Source organism: Tamandua tetradactyla, chromosome 6 (assembly GCF_023851605.1).
Source record: "Tamandua tetradactyla isolate mTamTet1 chromosome 6, mTamTet1.pri, whole genome shotgun sequence".
Classification (NCBI taxonomy): Eukaryota; Metazoa; Chordata; class Mammalia; order Pilosa; family Myrmecophagidae; genus Tamandua; species Tamandua tetradactyla.
In genome coordinates this window covers 90420946-90435685 of record NC_135332.1, presented here as the reverse complement: position 1 = coordinate 90435685, position 14740 = coordinate 90420946, and the positions used below count along the sequence as shown (strand labels likewise).

At 37.1% G+C, this 14740-nt stretch overlaps 1 protein-coding gene across 3 annotated transcripts in view; it reads left to right on the top strand.

Annotated features, from left to right (window-relative positions):
- The window catches only part of PRKDC (protein kinase, DNA-activated, catalytic subunit), a 282120-nt gene that overhangs the window by 166019 nt on the left and 101361 nt on the right, over positions 1–14740 (top strand). For all 3 annotated transcript variants that reach the window (XM_077166734.1, XM_077166733.1, XM_077166735.1), the window contains 8 exons: positions 509–581; positions 1642–1790; positions 3124–3261; positions 3459–3578; positions 8493–8636; positions 9827–9978; positions 11257–11388; positions 13581–13692. In XM_077166734.1, coding sequence (XP_077022849.1) covers positions 509–581; positions 1642–1790; positions 3124–3261; positions 3459–3578; positions 8493–8636; positions 9827–9978; positions 11257–11388; positions 13581–13692 — 1020 coding nt within the window. The remainder of the gene's footprint in view (positions 1–508; positions 582–1641; positions 1791–3123; positions 3262–3458; positions 3579–8492; positions 8637–9826; positions 9979–11256; positions 11389–13580; positions 13693–14740) is intronic.

Genomic DNA, 14740 nt, shown 5'->3' with positions numbered 1-14740 from the left:
ATAAATGATTGCTTACTTCTTTCAGACTATTAAGAACAAGATTAGAAATTTTTTTTCTAAGAGTATATTCAAAGAACTAAAACCAAAAACCTAAAAGTACTACTTTATTAAGTATGTAGGCACTTGTTATATGTCATTTCTAACCAACAAGCATCCTAACGTCATAGTTGAAGGAATTGAGGCTCAGAGGTCAAATGTGAAATACTGGCAGTATTATAGACATGCACTCCGCACAGATCTGAGCCAGGAGACAGGCACCTCTGCAGGACCACGCCTCCGTGGTCCTCACCTTCTGGGCTGTCTTTGGGGAAGCTTTACTTACAGGCACTCATCTGTCTTTTTTCTAGATATTTTTAAAAGCTTTTAAAGTTCATAGGAGTTTTGGTTTTTGTTTTTTTTTTTAAATATATATATATATAATTGTATATATAGCCAGATTGCTAATAAACCAGAAAAAGGGTGACTATGATTCTAAAAGTCTTTAAATTATTTATGTTTTGCCTAATAGGTCCCTTTGGAAAGAAAGAAAAAGTATATTGAAATTAGGAAAGGAGCCAGGGAAGCAACCAGTGGGGATACAGGTAGGACATTTTCAAAGCAATGTCAAAGTTGCTGATTGCTAATATTTTTTATATAAATAGAAAACTTTTAAATACCCCAAACGTTGAAACTGAGTTTGAAAAAAACATTTTTTTTAAGTAGCAAATTGAATTGTCATTTTGAAAGCATTGTAATTAGCTGAACTTAACTGCATAAGATCACCACATGAGATATGACGATGGATGGAGTGGCCAGATATGTTGCACTTTTTAAAAATTTCAAGCCATTCAGGAAGGTTGACTTGATAAACATTTGTTTACATATTATAGATAGAGTCAGAAATCTGTGCTAAGATATTAGTCCTGTCATGCCCCTCCTCTGTTCAAAACCTTCCCCAGGTACCTCACAGCAAAGCTCCCCAAGGCCCCCCTGACCCGTATCACCTCTCTGACCTCCTCTTTCTCTGGCCTCCAGTCCAGCAGCAGCAGCTCCCTGGCCGTTCCTTGTAGGTCCCAGGCCCATTTCTGCACTCGGCGTTTGCACTTGCTGTTCTCCTTGGCCCCAGATATCAGCTTGTCTCATGACATCTTGTTTCACGTCAGCCTTTCAGTGAGGCTCTCCCTGTGACTTAATGTTAACCCTCTCTCCCTCCTCATTCCTTGCATCAATATTTGTTTAATTTTTCTCCATGGCTTTTCTATATTTGAAAATAAAATCTGAACCAACTTTATAAATCCCTTCCATATTTAAAATTAGCTATTTTTCAATAGTGTTTCTTCCCACATTTGTGTTAGACTTTATGGGCAAAGTGTTGGACATCAGCAAAATTTTAAATGCAAAGAAATTCTGTTAGTCTATAAACTCCAAAAATTAGATGCAGTTTAACTTTGTCTATGATGCTTAATGGTGACAAAAGCAAAGGGAGATGTTCCCTCCATTTCATTTATGTTTCGTTCATCTGAATGTTGTGTTGAGAATCAAAGGGTTGATGAAAGCCTCAGTTAAAAAAGTATCCTTTAATTTAAAGAACTCCTAAGCTTAGAATAATATATTTCTTACTGATTATGTGAATAGATATATTTTCTTTTATTTATGTTTCAGATGGTCCCCATTATCTATCTTCCTTGTCATATTTGGTTGACAGTAGCCTGAGTGAGGAAATGAGTCAATTTGATTTCTCAACGGGAGTTCAGAGCTATTCGTACAGTTCCCAAGACTACAAATCTACCCCTGGTCATTTTCGGAGACAGGTGTGATTATATTTTTCCATACTAAAAGAATATTCCATATTGTTGAAGTTTGTAAACAAAGAGAACCTCAGCTATGCTTTGTGGTTACCAAGGGGAGCAATTCTATCAGTATTCCTCAGAAAGTAGTCTTAATTGATTTTGCACTGGGAAGAATTTTCACGAGGGCCCTGTTCTGCAACCTCAGATGCTACCAGGTGGCTTTCCTGCCACCAGCTCAAGCCATGGCTTTTTGCTTGATAATGGAGAGAACCAAAAAGAGAGGAGTGTGTGTGTTTCAAAGATGAGTTGATGTGCTTGTTGTTCTTTTTTAATGAATGCTTCAGGGGAAGCACATTCCTGAGTTCATTTTCCTAGATGATAGGAAGGGTGTAAACTTGGTTGTCTTTTAGTTGCACCATCTATGTGACTTGTGCTTCCCTTAATTGGCCATTGCTCTCAGGATGCCTTTATACTCACTCTTCGTGCCTTTTGAAATGGCGTCAGAAATGGCATGCTTTGAGGCTCTTATTCCAGATCTGCCTGGTCCTTGTGAGCAGCATATTGAGATAAAATTATTCTGACTAAAAACTTTGTATGTAGGTCTAAATATAGAAGAGTATTGAAGTTGTTTTGATGGATTTTATGGCTCTCAGAATATATTCCTTTCTCTTGTCACATATAAACCTGATGGAGCATTAAAATTTACTATCTTAGTGTTCACTTAGCCCTACAGTTATAAAACCACTTCCTTCCATTTCTAAAATCCCCATTTACAGATATTACCCCTGACCTTGGAGACGAAGTAGAGGTGTGGGAGGAGTACGTTTCCAGACACAGTCATCTTAGAAAGTGGCACGCTGGAATGTTTCCTGCCCCTAGATTATAGCGCTCATCTTGTGCCATTTTCAGTCCTCTTTCTACGTAGTCTCTGCAAATTTATGTCCCCATGTTGACTTCCAGCTGTCTAAACTTGTTCCTCTCAGAATTTCTCAAGTTCGTGGTTCTGGGACCTCCAGGATGTTTCATTTGAAAGGTTAATGCACAGCAGGACATGTCTGTCTCGTGAGTGCTCTGACCTGAGGGTGACCACAGAGGAATGACCACAGACAGGGTCGGGAGAAAATAGATACCTGGAATGTAAGAAAGACAGAAGGTCCTGTTTATTTTTGAGTTAATAAAAAAGCCCCACAAAAACAGTGTATTTGAAATAGTTCCCCAATTATCAAAATTATTAAGTGTTTGTCACATGATATTGTTAGAAAAAATCAAAATGTTATGGACATTGAGATTTTAAAAGTACATTTTGAAATGTTAACAGTGCAGTTCACATCCTCGAATTCTTCCCTTTTTCTAGGAACATCAAGACCCCATAACCCAAGGTGATACCTTGGAATTAGAGATGGATGAACTCAATCAACATGAATGTATGACAAGTATGACTGCCCTAATTAAGCATATGCAGAGAAATCAGATCATCCCTAAAGTGGAAGAGGTATGTTCCCACTAGTTTTTTTTAATACTGTTCATTAGGATCATATTAAAAATGAAATTCTAATCTTGAAGTCTAAACTAAATCCCATATCAAATAAACATAATTTTGTTTGTCTTATTTGTAATTGTTGTTTCAATATCAAAATATGAAGTTATTTTATTCTACTTTATAGGGTAATTTTGAGTGTTTTGTTTCAGGGTTCAGTGCCAACAAATCTTCCTCCTTGGATGAAATTTCTTCATGACAAACTAGCAAATCCAACAATACCATTAAATATCCGTCTCTTCCTAGCTAAACTTGTTATTAATACAGAAGAAGTAAGTAATTTATTATTCTCTAAAAATTATTTACAATTACATGCATCTGCTTTAAAAAACAAAACAAAACTCCATGAAAGAAGATGTAAAGGGATAGAGGATGACATTTTTGTTGTATAAATAAATTAACTAATCATGCTTATTTACTTGTTGAAAATCATTCTTGTACCATTTTCTTTTAGAGCATACATGTATTAACTAGTATTGAGTTGCAGGTGATCTCATATAAAGTGTATGTGTTGAGAACTGTATTTTGACTTCCTGCCTTCTTCATTTACAATAGGAAAAAAATGGTGAAAATATTTCTGCAAAGTGTTTATAAAAAATAACTAATCCTCTCTTGGCTAGTTCCTGAGTTCATCACTTTGTGTCCATGATGCACTGTGTCAGGAGGAACATCTTGCACCAGTGGGGGCAGGGAAGGTATTCAGGAGTAGATGGGTTCACATTCTAAGTGGAAGGTATAGTGTCAACAGAGGCAGTGCCCAAGGCACTTAGGCATGTGTGCATTTACTATATGAACCATGAGGAGCACTGGAGGGGAGGCATAAAGGGCATGGCCACAGGTCAGAGCGGTAGGTGAGCTAGCCAGGTTTGAGGGTCCATTCACAGGGCTCTGGAGCCACTGAAGGGTATTAGGTGAGTGATATGATAAACTTTGTCAGATAGCAAGGTCCTTCTAAGTGGCACTGCACACTGTTGGCAAATCTGAAGGTGGAACTGAGGTAAGGAGGCCACCGGAGGCTGTTATGTACAGATAACTGTGAGGGCTGGGTTAAGTCTGCAGTGGAGGAGAATACCCACCAGAGAGATGTAAGGGAGGTGGAGAGCACTACATTGGGCTTGGATTTCTTTTAAGTGAGTTGATGAGGTGGAGGCTACAACGTTGGACTTAGATTCCTTATAAGTGCTGAGTTGATGACTACAAAACAGTAACTAGTTTTTGTTTTTGTTTGGTTTTTAAATGACTTCTTAATAATCTGGGTATAGGTGGTGGGTTGACAAGGAAGCATGAGTTCTGTTTGAACACGATATGGAAAGTGTCTGTGAGATATCCACTGAGAGATGTCTCAGGAGCAGTGTGTGTCTAGAGCCCATAGAATTACCCAAGCACAGGTTTCCAAAGACATTTGTTCAAGATTGTCCACTGGCTTATGCAAGAAAAAATTAGAACTTCCAATTACAACTTTTTTTAAAGTTTCAACCTGAACATATATGAGTTTAAGAGTTGGTATACATAATTTATAGATAAACCAACTATCTAGACATATTGCTAGTGCTGAAAAAATTTTTTAATGATAAGGGTACATGATCAAAGGTTTGAGAACACAGATATTTAAGCTATAAGATAGATGAGAGGTCCCTGTTAAAACATCTGTGAGAAGAGAAGATGGCAAAGTTAAAATGATGAATAACTTGAACTGTACTTTAGTCAATTATTTTGCTTCACAAAAACATCTTACAATTTCTAAAAATAATTAAATGAAATTTAGTATATGGATACATTTTATTTAGATTACAGTGTTTTCAGGTGCATAAAGTCTTTGGTGGATTGAATTTTATATCTCTGTTGGACATGTTCTTGGTCACAGTCTTCATTCTTTGGGGTATGGATCCATTGTAAATAAGATCTCTTGAAGATGATACTTCAGTTAAGATGTGGCCCAGATGAATCAGGTTGGGCTTTAATCTCGAGTACTGGAGTCCTTTTTTTTTTTTTTTTTTTTTTTTTTTATTAATTAAAGAAAAAAAAAGAAATTGACACAACATTTTGGAGTCCTTTTTAAGCAAGTGAAATTTAGTCAAAGAAAAAGCCACAGGAAGAAACTAAAGTCAGCAGAATCCAGAGAAGAAAGGAGAAGATGTTGCTATGTGACAGTAAAGTCTAGGATCAAGGATTGCCAGCAGCCAGCCCTAGAAATCCAGTCTTGGGGAAAAATCATCACATGGCTGACTCCTCAGTTGTGTACATCTCCTAGCCTCAAAACTGTGACTAATAAATCCCTGTAGTTTAAGCCAACCCATTATAGGATATTTGTTTTAGCAGCTCAGACAGTTTTTTTGTGTTACGATTTTTTGGTACCAAGAGTGGAAATGGCTTTGGAATTGGGTAATGGGTAGAGGCTAGAAGAATTGTAAGGTGCTTGATCAAAAAAGGCTGGATTGCTTTGAAGAAACTGTTAGTAGAAATGTGTTTATAAAGGTGCTTCTGGTGAAGCCTTAGAAGGAAAGGATGTATTTATTATGGAAACTGAATGAAAGGTGACCCTTGTTTGTTTTGGTTTGTTAAATGCTGCTGGAATGCAATATACCAGAAATGGGTTGGCTTTTAATAAGGGAATTTATTAAGTTACAAGTTTTACATTTCTCAGGCCATACGATGTTCAAACTAAGCCATCCAGGAAAAAATGCCTTGACTTAGGAAAGGGCTGATGATAATTGGAGTTTCTCTCTGGAAAGATATCTGGCAATGTCTGCTAGCTTTTTCTATTCCAGCTTCTCATTTCAAACAGCTTCCCCAGAGTCATTTTCTTTCTGCATCTCCAAACCTCCCTCTCTGTGTTGGCTCTGAAGTTTTTTCCAAAATGATTCTCTCATAAAGGACTCCAGTAAGTGACTCACCTTGAATGGGTGGAGATACATCTCCATGGAAACCACCTAATCAAAGTTTCCACCCAAATTGGGTGGGTCACATCTCCATGGAAACAACTTAATCAAAACAATCCCATCTAACAATATTGAATCAGGATTAAAGAGCATGGCTTTTCTTGGGTACACAACAGTTTCAAACCAGCACATTATTATAAAGTGACAGAGAACTTGACTGTCAGTTCTCTGTCTGGCAGTTTTTCTGACAGAGGAAAGACAAACTTATAAGTGATGAACTTGGATATTTAGCTGAGGAGATTTCCTAGCCAACTGTGGACGATGCAGGTTGTCTTGCCTTGTAGCTTACAGTAAAATATGAGAGGAAAGGGATAAGCTGAGAATTAAACTCTAAGGCATAAAGGAACTAGCAATTGACTACAGAAAATTCTGAGCCTATCCAGACAGTGTGCTCTGAGATTAGAAGCAGCTCCCTCAGAGACTTCCTTGAGCTTCTGGAAAATGAGTCCCTGAAGTATAGGATTCCATGGGAGAGGTTCAGCTGAGCATGGATCCAGTCAGATATCTCAGAGGAAGTCAGGATCGGAAATACAGTTGCCCAGGAAGGATCTAGAGAGAATTCTTTGGTCTTATGATTTGGACCACCTTAAACTACAAGCAAAGCAATAAGGTTTTTGTGAAAAATGTGTGAACAGAAGCACTCCCTGAAGGGAACAGGAAAGTAATGAATTGAAGAAAGAATGTCTTCAAGGGCAGAACCATGGGAGCTGACGTCTGAACCAAAGAGATCTCCATGGGCCAAGAGAATGGGCCCACCCATTTGTGTAGAAAGGAAGGGTCTGCCTAGGCTGGAAGGGGATGGGCCATCTGCCCCAGCACTTAGAGTTGAGTGGGCCTTGAGTTTATGTTCAGGGAGAGGAGAGTGCTGCCATCCCACTGCTCCGGAGGGTGGGGTCCATGCCCCACCATTCACAGAGAGCCTAGTTACGTTCCCAGTGTTGGGGAAAGCGTGTCCCCTGTGCAAGCATTTTGAAGGGATGGGGTTGCTGCTTTGTCAGGACAGGAGGGCAAAGCACCAAACCACGGACCTTAACATCTAATGGAGTTTGCCCTGCTAGATTTTGCATTTGTTTGGGTCCTGGAACTGTTTTCCTTCCAATATTTCCCTTCTGGAATGGGAATGTTTAACCTATGCCTATTGCACCCTTGTATAATGGAAGCAGCTAACTTGTTTTCAGGTCCATCTGAAATTTTGCCCCAGGATGTAATACACCCGTAACTGATTTTGATGAGGTTTTGGCTTTAGACTTGTTCTAAAATGGCTTAAGCCTCTTGGGATGTTGTGATGGAATGAAGTATTTTTGCATGTGGGAAGAACAGTCTTTTGGGGATACAGAAGACAGTCTGGGGTGGATTGAATTGCCTATGTCAGGTTGAGCATATTCTGGGTGGTTTCATGCCCATTATGGTGGCTATGTACCCATTGTAAATAGGTTTCTTGAAGATATTACTTCAGTTAAAGTGTGGCCCAATTTACTCAGATTGGGCTTTAATCCAGATTGCTCAAAACCTTTATAAGCAGAATGAAATACAGACACACAGGGAGGGAAATCCTTGGGAAGAAGCTATAAATCAGTAGAACCCAGATGAGAAAAGGAAAGACATCATGGTGTGTCAAAAAATTTTTAAAATAAATAATAAGGATCACTGGCAGCCAGCCCCAGAACACCAGAGTCTTGGAGAACAGTGCATCGCCTTGCTGATCAGTTTTGAACTTCTCCTAGCCTCCACCCTGAGCAACTATATTCTCATTGTTCAAGCCAACCCAATAGTATGGTATTTGTTTTAACAGCCAGGACCTAAGACAAAGTAGGTAACAGAATAACTTCTACAATATAGGAAGAAATGAAAGTGTAGCTACATGTACCTTACCTAATTTTTATATTCTCATTTTTCTATGCCTTATGCATTTGCTTAAAATAAAAGAGTTTTCTAGAGGTACACATTACTCAAGCATGATATGAAATACTTTCGTTTTGATCCCTCTGAGCATTGTTATATCATAAAGGTTTCAAGCAAAAAAAAAAAAAACAAGATAAAAATTAAATCTTTCTGCTCAGTTGTGGTTTCAGAACCCAACAGAGAATGTAATTTGATTGAGTAAAATAACTGCTGGAATTCACACCTGTTTAGGATTTAGGTCAAGTCATAATACACATTGTTAACTGATAGAGGTTATATTTCTGAATTAAGATTTTGGTTATTCAGAACAATTATTTGATGTTTGACTTCTAAATTCTCTTCCAGGTCTTTCGCCCTTACGCAAAACACTGGTTTAGCCCCTTGCTACAGCTGATTGTTTCTGAAAACAATGGAGGAGAAGGAATTCACTATATGGTGGTTGAAATAGTGGTTACTGTTCTTTCCTGGACAGGCTTAGCTACTCCTATTGTAAGAATTGATACGTTTTCACAGTAATATATTATTTATCCGTATCATTGCATTTCTACTCCAGTTCTGTTTGGGTTGTATAATCATTTCATATACAATATAAAATAGCCTACTCTATATTTAATATGCAATCAGAGCATTCAAAAGAATCAGTTTGAACTTTTTGGTATCAGAAGGGTATTTGTTTTTATTGGAAAATGACATTTTATATATCTGACATTGCAGAGAAATAAAATGAATTTTCAGTTGTTTTACCTTTAGGTAATTTTTATGAAATTCTTCTGAAGTATTATTGCTTCTATTACTGATATCCTAAATGGAGCCTATGACATATAATTCAAGCTCCTTTCAGTGACTTAGTCATAATTTTTGGCATTGTTCTGTTGCTTTGGTGAACCCATAATAACTTTTCTGTACCACTTTAGTTTTGTTTTCTTCTGTTTGCTTTCAATAATTCTTCTGATTTTGCTTTTGCTACTAAGCTGTCGGATTTTTTTTTTTGTTTGACTTTTGTTTTGTTTTGTTTTGTTTCTTGCTTTTACTTGCTAGGAGTTTGGAAACTAGATAACTGATTTGTTATCGTATAAATTATGCGTAAAATAAATGTTAATAGACCCAAATGTGTGCTTTGAGGATCTCTGCTGTGACTAAAGATCCTGAATTTGGGGTCATCTGTTTGCCAGCTTAGTTACTTCCAGAGAACTGACTATGATTCATAATGGTAGAGATTGTGTTTAAAAAGTGACTGTCAGACAGATGATACCCTGTTGAATTGAAGCAAGCGTGTGATATCTATCTGTACAGATTCCGGTGGACGCTTTGCCCATTCATTTAAAAACTTTAGAATTAATGTGCAAAAGTTGTCCTGTAAGTCTGTCCTGGGAACCACCTTATTAAAGATAATGTACATACTTTTGCATGTGTTTATGTCTGGATGTGACTATCTTGGCTTATCTAATTTATTTTGCAGAAAACCAAATTTAGATTTCTTAGTTTTAATGTGATAAAATAATTTGTAGTCTGCTACATAACAGGAAAAATAACATGATAGAGTTTAGAGTAACTCAGGAACCACTGGGAAAAATTGTTGTAGAATGCAAGATTTCTTCTAAAAATGAACTTTTGGATTAAAAAATGATTTTCCAGAAAGGAAGGCTGTGTGTTAATATAGAATTTCTGTATCTTTTCAGGGGGTCCCTAAAGATGAAGTATTAGCGAACAGATTGCTTCATTTCCTAATGAAACATGTCTTCCATCAAAAAAGAGCTGTGTTTAGACATAACCTTGAAATTATAAAAACTCTTGTTGAATGCTGGAAAGATTGTTTATCCATCCCTTACAGGTAATCATTTTTTGTAGTATTGTTTGGAAATTTAGATTAAAATGTAACATATGGTAAATGATGATTAATTATGTGAAATGAAAGTAGAAACAGTTTGAAATAAGATCTACTCATAAGGGCATATTATTTCTATTAAAATGACAGTCTCCAGTGCTTGACACCAGAAGCATCTCTGCATGGGACAGTAGCATCCATGTAGCCCTGCTCTGCCCTTCAACTCACCTTTGGCTTCTCCCCATTACTGCACCACACTGTAGGATATGCTTGCCCCCCGACCTTCCTAGCCAACGGCCCTGCAGGCCTGTTCTCTGATTGCTTTTAGCATAGACTGAGACAGGCTAAAATTTTCAACAAGATTTACTATCAACTGAGGTAGAACCTGGGCAAATGAATTACAAGAGATATAACACCACCTGTCTTATAAGGCTAGAATAACATGGATGCAAACAAGTGAATGTTAGCAAAAGGGAGTGTTAGCTCTGGGAAAAGAAAAAGTATTTTTTTACCCTGAAAATTAACTGTTCTAGTTTGTTAGCTGCCGGAATGCAATATACCAGAAACGGAATGGCTTTTAACAAGGGGAATTTAATGAGTTGCTAGTTTACAGTTCTAAGGCTGAGAAAATGCCCCAATTAAAACAAGTCTATAGAAATGTCCAATCAAAGGCTTCCATGGAAAGATACCTTGGTTCAAGAAGGCCAATGAAGTTCAGGGTTTCTCTCTCAAGTGAGACGGCACATGGCAAACACAGGGCTTCTCTCTCGGCTGGAAGGGCACGTGGTGAATACGGCGTCATCTGCTAGCTTTCTCTCCTGGCTTCTGGCTTCATGAAGCAACCCGGGAGGCGTTTTCCTTCTTCATTTCCAAAGGTCGCTGGCTGGTAGACTCTCTGCTTTGTAGTGCTGCAGCATTCTCTGCTCTCTCCGAATCCCTCATTCTCCAAAGTATTTCCTCTTTTATAGGACTTCAGAAACTAATCAAGACCCACCCAAATGGGTGGAGACATGTTGTCCCTTAATCCAGTTTAACAACCATTCTTGAGTAAATCACATCACCTAGGGAGATGATCTCATTACAGTTTCAAACATACAGTATTGAATAGAAATTATTCTACCTTTATGAAATGGGATTTATATTAAAACATGGCTTTTCTTAGGGGGCATACTTCCTTTCAAACCAGCACATTAACCTTACAAACTTTATATGTACATGTCTTCTTCTTACTCGAGAAACTTACTATGTATTAAAACTATTTTTTTCTTTGTGCTTATGTTTCAGGTTAATATTTGAAAAATTTTCTAGTAAAGATCCTAATTCTAAAGACAATTCAGTAGGAATTCAGTTACTAGGAATTGTGATGGGCAATAACCTGCCTCCTTATGACCCAAAATGTGGAGTTGAAAGTACAAAGTGAGTATCATGTTTTTTACCTTGATTCTTTTTTATGTTGATATATACCTGAATTAGAGTGATAGAATGGAGTAAGGTTTAAATTTTAATAAATTTAAGGGTCAGAACCCATGTTAAAAATAGTTCTACCTAAATTTAGAAAGTTGGAGAAAAAAATATATGGAAGGGATGAGCAATTGCAAGTATTAAAAAATTAATTAGTGTGATGGTTTTGTGTATTAGCAGGTAAGAGATGTTATATATTTTCTAACTTTCTAACTGACATTTTCAGTATTTACCCCTGAAAATACCGTTAGTTCTATGAGGCTCTTCATTACAGGACATCACTTGACATGATGAGGATGCCCCAACATCGTGCTGCTGCTCTATCTCTGGTGCTTTCCTCCATAACCTTTCCCCTTCCTTTTTCCCTGTACTCCCCTCCGACCACAGCTGCCCCTCTCTGTTCTCTGCCCCAATGTGAACCTTACTCAGTCATTCTCTCCTGTCTCCTGTCCTGAAAGATGAGGGTCCGTTCTTAAAGGGTGGAGGTGAGCATTGTTTGTGGAAGGGGCTTTACTAAGATAATTTTGTAGCATTACAGAAAGATACTTCCTCCATCTACTATTTTAGGATTTTGAAAAGTCAGTTTTCACCAAAATTACTTTATAGGTTTGAACTATGTCCCTACCAAACTTTTCCCATTTGATTTTGAGAGTTGTACACAGTTTAGTTGCTGATCATGTAGTTGTGTCCTTACTAGGCTTGTAGTGCTTGAAGAACTTAGGGCTTAGACATCCAGAGCTCAGCACACATTCAGCACATTCAGGGAAGTATTTTACTTTTGGACAAGTACTTAACTTATTTGAGCTTGGTTTCTTTCTTTTTTTTAAATGTTTTTATTGACAAATCTTCACGCACGTACATTCTATATATGGTATACTATCAGTGGCTCACAGTATCATCACATAGTTGTATATTCATCACCATGATCATTTTTTAGAACATTTGCATCACTCCGGAATAGAAATAAAAAGAACAAAGAAAAAACTCATACATATCATATCCCATACCCCTCCCTCTCATTGACCACTAGTAATTTCCATCTACCCGATTTATTTAACCCTTTATATCCCTATTATTTATTTATTTTTATTCATATTTTTTTACCCATCTATCCATTCATAAAAGGAGCATCAGGCACAAGATTTTCACAATCACATAGTCACATTGTAAAAGTTATATACGATCACCTTCGAGAATCAAAGCTACTGGAACACAGCTCAGCAGTTTCAAATACTTCCCTCCAACCACTCCAATAGATCATTAACTAAAAAAGAATATCTATATAATGCATAAGAGTAACCTCCAGGATAATCTCTTGACTTTGTTTGAAATCTCTCAGACACTGAAACTTTATTTTGTCTCATTTCTTTTTTCCCACTTTTCATCAAGAAAACTTTCTCAGTCCCTTGATGCTAGGTCCTGGCTCATCCCAGGAGTTCTGTCCCATGTTGCCAGGGAGATTTACACTCCTGGGAGTCATGTCCCACATGGTGGGGAGGGCAATGAGTTCACTGACTTTGCCTAGAGAGAGGCCACATCTAAGCAACAAAGAGGTTCTCTCAGGGTACACAGGTGGCTCAGTGGTAGAATGCTCACCTTCCATGCAGGAGACCTGGGTTCAATTCCTGAACCATGCAGCCCCCCACCAAAAAAAGAAGTTCTCTGGGGATGACTCTTACACCTACTTTTAAGTAGGTTTATGAGCTTGGTTTTTTCATTAGTGTCACTTGGGGGCTGAGAGTCTGATGTGTCAATAACAGAAATTACCTCATAAGTACCATAACATTCAACACACTGGAAGCAGACTGCTTCTTTCTCAGTTTTAGCTGTCCTTCCCTTACAGTGGATGGTTTTTCAAGGGAGTTGATAAATCATAATCTGAGATAACACAGCTTCTTTTTCACTACAGTTTTCAATGGTGTTCAGCATTTTATTAAACGCTGACTACGACAGTACTTTGAGTGGACTTCTGGTGTGGTTGAGCAGCATATTTTCATGTGCCTTTTCTGTTTATGGTATCAGAGCCTTTAAATATATATGAATATATGTATTCATGCAAGTATGTGTGAGGAGGAAAACAGTTATACTCTTATGTCAAACACAGAATGGATTATTTTATGCATTTTTATTTCTTATATTTGTTTTAGATACTTTCAAGCTTTGGTCAATAATATGTCCTTTGTAAAATATAAAGAAGTATATGCAGCTGCAGCAGAAGTTCTAGGACTTATTCTTCGATATGTTACTGAGAAAGAAAATGTGAGTATGTTGTGCAATTTTAAAGTAAATCTTTTCAGTTTTGATTTATTGTGATACTTGACTCATAAGTATTTCCTCTCTATGTTAAAAAATCAAAGTCGGTATTCTGCATTTATTAAAATTTCAATCTCTTTATCACTCTTTAGTAATATACAGAGTTCAGTTTTTTAAAAAGAAGGCATAATTTTTTATTGGAGAAGTTGTGGGTTTACAGAAAAATCATGCTTAGACTACAGAGTTCCCATATACCATCCAATTATTAATACCTTGTATTGGTATGGAACATTATAATTGATGAAAGGAAGTTTTTATAATTTTCCTATTAACTGTAGTCCATGATTTAACTTAATGTTCACTGTTTGTGTTGTATAATTCCATGATTTTTTTTAAAAGCTTTTATTCTAGTAACATATATACAACCTAAAATTTCCCCTTTTAAACACATTCAGATATATAATTCAGTGCTATTATGTTTACATTGTTGTGCTACCATCACCATCTATTACTAAATATTTTCCAACATCTCGAATAGAAACGGTACATTTTAAGCCTTAACTCTCTATTCTTGTCCCCTTGATTCTGACTCAATGAGTTTGTTTATTCTAATTATATCATATCAGTGAAATCATACCATATTTGTCTTTTTGTGTCTGACTTAGTTCACTCAACATGATGTTGTCAAGGTTCATCCATGTTGTTGCATGTATCAGAACATCATTCCTTTTTACGGCTGAGCAATATTCCATTGTATGTATAAACTGCATTTTGTTTATCCACTCATCAGTAGTTTCCATCTTTTGGCAATTGTGGATAATGCTGCTGTGAACATCAGCATGCAATTACCTGTTTGAGCCCTTACTTTGAATCCTTTCAGGTTTATACCTAGAAGTGGAATTGCTGGGTCATATGGTATTTCTATATGTAACTATTTCTGTAAGTTCCGAGGAACTGCCAAACTGATTTCCACAGTGGCTACACCATTTTACATTCCCACCAGCAATGAATGAATGTTTCTATTTCTCCACATCCTATCCAACACTTATAATTT